Source organism: Priapulus caudatus, unplaced genomic scaffold, assembly GCF_000485595.1.
Source record: "Priapulus caudatus unplaced genomic scaffold, Priapulus_caudatus-5.0.1 Scaffold1232, whole genome shotgun sequence".
NCBI lineage: Eukaryota > Metazoa > Priapulida > Priapulimorpha > Priapulimorphida > Priapulidae > Priapulus > Priapulus caudatus.
The window spans coordinates 63,296-72,167 of record NW_014578293.1 but is presented as its reverse complement, the minus strand read 5'-3'; the positions used below and the strand labels follow the sequence as shown (position 1 = coordinate 72,167).

The following is an 8,872-nucleotide window of genomic DNA, read 5'->3' as shown; positions in this document are numbered from 1 at the left end:
GATATTTCTGGCTCTGTCTGTCCTACTGTAGTCTGTCTGTGTCTGTCTGTCTATCTGGCCTTCTATCGTATCTACTCTATCATATCTATCTACTCTATCTATCTATCCTATCTATTCCTATCTATCATGCTATCCTATCTTATCTCACATCTATCTACTCTCATCTATCTATCTATCTTATCCTATCCTTATCCTTCACTACTCCCATCCTATTATCTATCCTATCTAATCCTCTTCTGTCTGTCTCCCTGTCCTATCCTATTCCTCTTTATCTCATCTATCGTCTACCTATCCTATCTTATCTATCTATCTATCGTCTCTTATCCTATCTAGTCTCATCCTGATCTATCTATCTATCCTATCTATTCTCTCTTCTCTTCTATCTAATCTGTCCTGTTTATTTATCTGTCCTGGTCCCCTGTCCTGCCTGTCTGTCCTCTCCTATCTACTCTATGCTATCTGACTCTATCTATCTATCTATTACGTATCCTATCCTATTCCCTATCATCCTACTTTATCCCTATTATCTATTTATATATCCTACTATCGTACTCCATCTACTTAAATCCTATCTATCCTACCATCTATCATCTATTGTATCTACTCTATTATCCTTCTCTCTCAACTATCTGTCTGGTTCTGTCTCTGTCTGCCATGTTCTGTTCTCGTCTGTCTCGTCTTGTGCTGTCTGTCCTGTCTGCTCTGTCGTCGCTTTCCGCTCATCTCCTCGCTCCCGTTCGCTGTCCTATTTACATTCGGCTCCCTCTCTTCCCTTCTCTCTTTCTACCTTCCCCTCTCTCCTTTCTTCCAGGCAAGGCAGGCCATCATCTGTATCGAGCGAGCCTCGCTCTCCCCTCTTGTCTGCACGTGGGGCCGCAAACGACTACCTTCCATCCTGCGCGAGAGCTGACGACGCTTAACTCCCCGCCAAGGTCCGACTCCGTCCGCCGCTCCACATCGAGATGTAGCCGGCAGCCCTGCGGAGGAACCCAGTTCCACAGCGCTCGCTCCCCGAAGGTGGCCGCTTCGAACCTAACAGGAGCCCCTCTGCAGCGTATGCAACACGCGCCGGGTCTAGTCGCTTACAAGCTTCACCTTTGTCATTGTCTCCGACGGCCTGCAACCCCACCTCATCTCCTGGCGGCCGACCCAGCCGAACTCGCGTCAACCCGCCAAGAGTGGCTGAAGACGTTTCGACGCATTATCCCTCCGGCCCCCAACGCCGCCGACCCCGAACAATAATTCGAGACCGACGGACCGATGACCGGTAGTGTCAGAGCCGCCGCGCTACGACGGCATTGTCCAGCGTTTCGGACGCACGGCGGGGCGGTCAAGCGACAGCGGCAGTCCGGCACGCGTCAGTGGCCGTCCGCGCCGCACCGTGCCGGATTCCCTCTTGCTCACTGCCCGTCTACGAAGGTAAAATATCTGTGTAAGTTTCATTGTTCATGCGCTTGGCCCCCCGTCAGCAAGTTAACTGTCGCTCGTCCTGAACTCGGCATGGTAAGTCGCTCGTCGATAGTTGTTTGTCGTCGTCATCATCGTCGTTGTCCACTGCTCGTCGACTGTCATATCCTCATCGGTCGTCGTGATGGATTGTCGATCGGTGATTTTGTGTTGTTCGTTGTCGTTGCCCGTCACTGTCGCCGATCGTCATTGTTCTTCTCCATTTCTCTTTCTTCCTCTCCTCCTATTTGCCCCCTTCTTCTTAATTCGATCTTCTTTTGTCCGTTTCATTTAATTCTAATTACTTATTTACCCGTCGTTTCTCTCCAACATATCTTAACAGTTATGTTAGGGCCTTTCTTGGCTCTTCGTTTCTTGTCTCCCCTCCTATGCTCCTTCCGTCTTCCTTTTTCTTGCATCGTCCGTACTTCTTAAACATATTTATGATTTCTTTGTAATTTTCCATCATCGTTCCTTCGTAAGTCGTCGTTATGCTGTCGCTTACTGACCATTTTCATTTTGTTTCCGCACGCCATGTTAAATATTTAACCAACGCGGGAATTCTCACCTTTCACGCCGCCGATCGAATATCGAAACCGCGGCTGCGCATGCGCTGCCAATTCAATGTTTGCCAAGGCTTCTAAACTTACCGAAGGGTGCCGATTTGCCAAGCCTACGACATGCACGCCACCGAGTACCCCCTGCTCGCCGTGCGTCGCGTGCATGTGTGCGTGCTGCGCTGCACGCGTGTGTGTGAGTGTGAGTGTCTTTCATAATCTCCCCCTCACTGTTTCTCTCCTTCTCTCAGTCTTCTTTCTCCATGCTCCGGCGAGCTCTCTAACCATTGTCAGCCATTCTTCCTTCTCGTGTCATTCTTCCCTGCCCTACTCCAACCTCCGCCTCCTGGCTTGCAAGAATTCGCATTGCTCCATCTCTGCCCTCCTGCCCCCCTCCCGCTCCTCCTCCTCCTTGCTCCCTCCTCGGCCCGGCGCTGTGTAACTCCATGATGAGTCGGTCGATACACGACGGACCACGTCATTCCGTTCTTGGAGTCAATAACTCCGCGCCGTGTGTTCTCACCGCTAATGATCATGATATAAACAAAACGAAGACGTCGCCCATGGAACATCACCTTTACATGCCGTAAAAAGGCATTAGCAGGCGCGCTTCCGTGTATGCGTGTGCGTGTGAAGCGCGTGAATACATTTCTAGTCTTAAGGCTATCTACTATCTATCATTATTCTAATCTATCCTATCCCCTATCATGCTTATCTATCACTGATTCTATCTATCTATACTAATCTAAAATCTATTATCTATGCTAATGCTATCTATCTAATCTATCTATCTAATCTATTCATCGTTATGTATGCCTATCTATCTATCTACTCCTATTATTAATCTATCTACCTCTATCCTATCTACTCTAATCTATCTATCTATCTCTCTATCTATCTATCTATTTAATCTATCTAATACTATCTACTATTCTATCTATGCTATCTATACTATCATACTAGCTATTAGCCTATCTATCCCTATCTGATTTTCCTATCTTATACTATCTAACTACTCATAATCTAATCTCATCTATCTATCTATCCTATCTATCTATCTATCTAACTCTATGCTGTTCTGTCTGCTCTGTCTATCTATCTTATCTACCTATCCTTTAATTCTACTCTTATCTATCTACTATCCTATCTATTTATTACTATTTATTTAATTTATCCATCTATTTGTCTGTCAGTTTGTCCGTCTATCAATGTGTATGTGTCTATGTGTGCGCGTGTGTGCATGCGTGTGTAGGCGCGTGCGAGTGTTTGCGAATGACAGTACGCGTATGTACTTGTGCGTGCGTGCGCGTGCCGTGCGCTGCGCTGCACCTAGTGCCTTTCGATGGCAACCAGGCTTGCACGAAGCAGTAGCTGATTGAACTGCGGAGTGTTGTGTGTAAGGAGCGCCGGGACGGGAGCTCCGGAGCGTGGCTAATGCCCGTAGCCTCCAACCTGTCGCCCCGTATCAAGCGATCGTCTCCTCGCTCATCTAAACTACCGTTTGGCCTGGTGCGGTGCGAGGATGTGCAGGTACCTGGTGCACTACATACTCAGCACGGTGGCATTACCGATGGTTTCTGTATGGTCGTGTGTGTGGAGGGGGGGCGTGTGTGTCGTGTCTGTGTGTGTGCTGTGGGTGTGTATGTGTGTGTGTGTGTGTGTGTGTGTGTGTATGTGTTGTGTGTGTGGGTGTGTGGTGTGCTGTGTGTGTGTGTGTGTGTGTGTATAGTGTGTGTGTGTGTGTGCGTTTCTCTCTTTTCTGCCCTCTTTCTTCTTCTCTCTTTCTCGCTGGGGCCTCTCTCTCTCTCCTCCTCGCTTCCTCTCTCTTCTCTCTCGTCTCTCTCTCTCTCAGCTTCTCTGTATGTGTGGGCGCAGCGTCCCAATATTGGGAGTGGCAAAATTAATCGTGCTGTGGCCTGTGTTGACTGTGCGTTCGTACTGTGCGTGTACCTGTGTGTTTCTTTCTTATCTTTCTCTTTTTCTCTCTCTCCCACTCTCTCTCTCTCTCCCTACGTGTGTGGGCGCGCACGCGTGTCTGTGTGCCTGAGTTGGGTGTGCGTGTAGGCGGACGTGCGGTCGTGTGTGCGGATTGCGTGTGCGTGCGTGCATGCGTGTGCGTGCGTGAACGCGTGTGCGCTACCGATATTTCATCGCGGCTGGTTAGCGGCGTGTGAGAGCTGCTGCTGCCGGCGCGTGGTCAACGGTTGAGTGGCTCACACACATAACGTCATTCACGGTTTAATGACATCCACGATGTCGCTTTGATCACGCGTTTAAAGTGCGCGTGTCTTATATACGAAAGATCTCGGCTACTCGCTTTGTAGCGTGTCGAGTTTGAACATATATCTTGAACAGGTGAATGAAAACGTTGTGGATAGAAAAAAAAGTAAAGCATTAAGAAGCGCTTGCGAAGAACAGCAAAACGTAGCTATTGTGCATCTTCCGAAAAAAAATCCTGTGCGAGATAGAATAAACCGATGTGAACATGATATAACAATGTGTACGCGTGCGCGCACGTACGTGCGTGCGTGCGTGTGCACGTGATAAAGTAATGAACACGTAGAGATTATCTGTGATGAGGTTAAGGCAATGTATGATAAGGTAGATGTAACGTGTGACAAAGACAATACAGTGTTTGATAGATAAGAAATGAGTATTAAGGCGTGAATAGTGCTTGATAAAAAATATATAATTTATGTCGATAAGGAAACGTTATGTATGCTAACAGAGGGATAATGAGTGATAAGTGGATGACAACGCCTGATAAGGAAGAGATAAAATGTAATTAAGGAAAGATAATTTGTGACAAGAGGAAGATAATGTGTGATAAGTGAAGGAGAATGTGTGATAAGGGAAGGAGAATGTGTGATAAGGGAAGGAGAATGTGTGATAAGAGAAGGAGAATGTGTGAGAAGGGAAGGAGAATGTGTGATAAGGGAAGGAGAATGTGTGATAAGTGAAGGAGAATGTGTGATAAGTGAAGGAGAATGTGTGAGAAGGGAAGGAGAATGTGTGAGAAGGGAAGGAGAATGTGTGATAAGGGAAGGAGAATGTGTGAGAAGGGAAGGAGAATGTGTGAGAAGGGAAGGAGAATGTGTGAGAAGGGAAGGAGAATGTGTGAGAAGGGAAGGAGAATGTGTGATAAGGGAAGAAGAATGTGTGGTAAAGGAAGATAATACGTCTACAGGGGAAACCCCCATCGTCCTTCATTTTTTATTAGTTTGCATCAAATATTCGCCGCTACCGCCATCTATAATTACACGCATGAGCATCCCAAACATCGCCCCGACAAGCCGAAGTTCATTACCAGCAATTCTAGCTTCGCATTATTGCTCAATCCTTTTAGCGTAATCTATGTTTAAAAAAGTGCGTCGACCCCTTGACCTGGACACGTCCCGTTCCTCGATGTTTCAAGTACATGTAATTATTTATGACGTCATATTGCGCGCTTTGCGTGGAGTTAGGAATTTGGAGATTTTGAATTGGGAATCTAAGAATCGATTCCCAATCTCCTATGGTGTTGTAATAGTGGCACGTGTGTGTACGCGTGCTTAAAACCGGCTGGCCGGAACCGGAACCATTAAATGTTTCACGCGGTTTGCTTTTCCCAGGACGCGATTGCTCGATAAGAGGAGAAGAGGCGGAGGAGGGTGAGTATGGGGTGGATGATGAGGGCTGTTGTGACAGCGGGGGGAGAAGGTTGGAGTGGTTGGCGAAGGCGAGAATGAAGAGGGGGAGACAATGAGGAGACGGCGGAGGAGGAGGAGGAGGAGGAGAAGGAGGATGAGGAGGAGACGGCGGCGGAGGAGGAGGAAGAGGCGGAAGAAGCGAAAGAGGTAGGAGAAGAAGAAGCACGAGGAGGAAGAGGAAAAACAGAATATGGCTAGAAAAGGTGGCAAGGAGGAAGAGGAGGATGAAGAGAAGGAGAAGGAGGAGGAGGCGGATAACGCGGAAGCCCGCATACAAAAATCGAAGAGAAAAAGGAAGCGCAGTAGATTAAAAGGAAGCGCGTGATATGAGAGAGAAGCAATAGGCGAACGATAAGCTAAACAGGATTAGGCACGACGAAGAATTACATAGAAAAAGAAGCTTGTCGCTATACCTGTCACGTACATGAGCCGTTACGTATCACAGCCGCCCACCTGTAACACACTAATCCTCACCTTAAGCCCAGTCTTACCGGCCCATCACCGGTAATTAGCTATCAACTGCGCATAATCCGGTTATCCATCTCCAGCGCATCCCTGTTGCTAGGATAGCATCCATGTTTAAGCTTATTAAATTTTAGCTTACTTTTAGCTTATGTTTGCAGCTAATTAATTAAGCTACCGTCACTATTCGCTGCTCAGCTTTCATCTAATTTCGCTGCTAGGCTACCAAATATTTTCATGAATAGAATAGATTATACATCACATTTATTCAGCTAAACTACTATCTTTGTTCACTGCTAATTAAGCTCTAATCCCTATTCAATGCTAAGTTGTCGTAAAACTAAATTATAAAATGCATTTTCCTAGTTGGCTATTATGTCTGTTCATAGCTAAGCTACTATCCCTGTTCATAGTTAAGCTACTATCCCTGTTCATAGCTATGCTACCAACCCTATTCATAGCATAGCTAAGTTATACTAACCATGTTCATAGCTAAGCTACTATTCCTGTTCATATCTAAGCTATACAAACCATATACATCAGAAGTAGATAATAGGGAAATAGTTCCCTATTATCTACTTCTGAAATACGTAGCTACAAACTATCATGTCTGTTCACTTCTAAGTTACAATACGTGTTCGCAGCAAGCTACCATTCCCTACTCACTGCCGTATCACTTCACACAACCAAGCCAGCGTCGCTGTCTGCTGCTATATGCCACCATCTACGTTTACAGCTACGCCACCATTCCCTGTTCACCGCTATAACACACACTCTACGCATACTAACAGCTGACCCCCCACCCCCATCTCGCACACTGCATCACTGCCTCCCGCCAACGCTCACAGCCGGGCCATCACCCTTACCCATCTCGTGTGACACTATCGCAGCGCCGAATTAATTCTCTGACGCGCCTACTCCCGCGAGAAGAAAAAATCGCGACGTGAAATCCTTCGGTATCCTTCCGGAAAGCTTCGGATGAAGCCAACCTGGCAACAGCTGCCGACCGTACGCTCGCGATATAGGATACAACAGGTGTTAGAGAGAGACACGTGGAGCCAGACTGAAGCCCTATGGATCTAGTAACGACTAGGACCGGCTTATGTCCTGTCTCCGCGTACGGACTTATCCCTACTTACCTCAGGCTTCGCCGGCTACTTCTCGCTTCAGTTCTTTATTTTCTAGCTTCATGTCTCTTTCTCGAGCTTCCCCTCTGTGTCTCTAACTTCCTTATCTTTATATCCCTATCGTCTCCTGTCTTTCCCAAAACTGGCTGTTTCTGGGGCTCTTCCCGGGTTATTCTTTTCTTCTTTTTGTTTTGTTTTCTGGTTTTCTACTACTTACTCTTTGCTGCTTCTGACTACCCTCAGGTTTTTGTCGGCTAGCTCTGGCTCACAGTATTCATCTAACACCCACCTGGCTACCTCCAGCGTCCACTGACTACCACTAACCTTCACCGGATTCATTTTGTCAGCCCCGACTATCTCTAGCAGTCCCCTAATTGCCTAGCGTATCTCTGTCTATCTGGCTCCCTTGGCATACTCTGGGTTTCCCTGGCTTCCTTTTGTTTCCCTGGCTTCCTTTTTGCTTTTTTAGCTGTCCCTGGGTTCCCTTGGCTTTCTCTGGATTCCGCTGGCTTTTTCTGGATTCCTCTGGCTAGCTCTGGGTTCCTCTAGCCTTCTATGGGTTCCTCTGGCTAGCTCTGGGTTCCTCTAGCCTTCTATGGGTTCCTCTGGCTAGCTCTGGGTTCCTCTAGCCTTCTATGGGTTCCTCTGGCTAGCTCTGGGTTCCTCTAGCCTTCTATGGGTACCTCTGGCTAGCTCTGGGTTCCTCTAGTTTTCCATGGGTTCCTCTGGCTTGCTCTGGGTTCCTCTAGCCTTCTATGGGTTCCTTTGGCTAGCTCTGGGTTCCTCTAGCCTTCCATGGGTTCCTCTGGCTTGCTCTGGGTTCATCTAGCCTTCTATGGGTTTCTCTGGCTTTCTTTGGGTTCCTCTGGCTTTCTTTGGGTTCCTCTGGCTTTCTTTGGGTTCCTCTGGCTTTCTCTATGTTTCTCTGGCTTTCTCTGCATGCTTTTCGGATAGCTCTAGCTTCCTGCGACGTGACAGATTGTCGCTGCCTTCTGATGCATTCACAGGAGCACGCTCCCCCAACCCCCCCACCATCCCTGCTACGCGCGGAGGAGGAAAAAAACTTGTTACAATAACCCGACCCGCGTGTGTACATTGCCTAACGAACAACAGCTCTGCTCGAAGGAGAAACTAACATAACTAATATAACATAACTAACATAAATAGCTTGTTTTACCCCCTTCCCAGCGCCGAGCGCAGCACACACTGTTTGTCTAGCGTACGTTTTTCCTTCTCCTTCTCCTCCTCCTCCTCCTCCTCGTCCTCCTTCTACTCTTCGTCCTCCATCTCTTCGGCGAATTTTTCTCGGAAGAAATGCGAGTGGATGTTTAGTGGTCGGCGGAAATATACTGTTATGAGAACACGATCGCGCCCGTTTTCGTCTCGCCGCGGGGCGCGAATCTCTGCAGCTAGGTAATGACAACTTATAGTGAAGGCATAGCGAGGGGAAGAGAGAGACGAGAGGGAGGAAGAGACGAGAGAGAGAAAGAGAGAGAGAGAGAGAGAGACGAGACGAGAGGGAAGAAAGACGAGCGAAAGGGAGAGAGAGAGAGAGAGCGGGGGTGAGAGAGAGAGAGCGGGGGGAGAGAGA

General features: G+C 47.7%; 1 protein-coding gene across 1 annotated transcript in view; it reads left to right on the top strand.

Annotated features, from left to right (window-relative positions):
- LOC106815904 overlaps window positions 1–8,872 on the top strand; it is a 51,557-nt gene that overhangs the window by 11,173 nt on the left and 31,512 nt on the right. Inside the window, exon 3 of the mRNA XM_014820431.1 lies at window positions 5,615–5,653. Within this exon, the coding sequence (XP_014675917.1) occupies window positions 5,615–5,653 (39 nt within the window). The remainder of the gene's footprint in view (window positions 1–5,614; window positions 5,654–8,872) is intronic.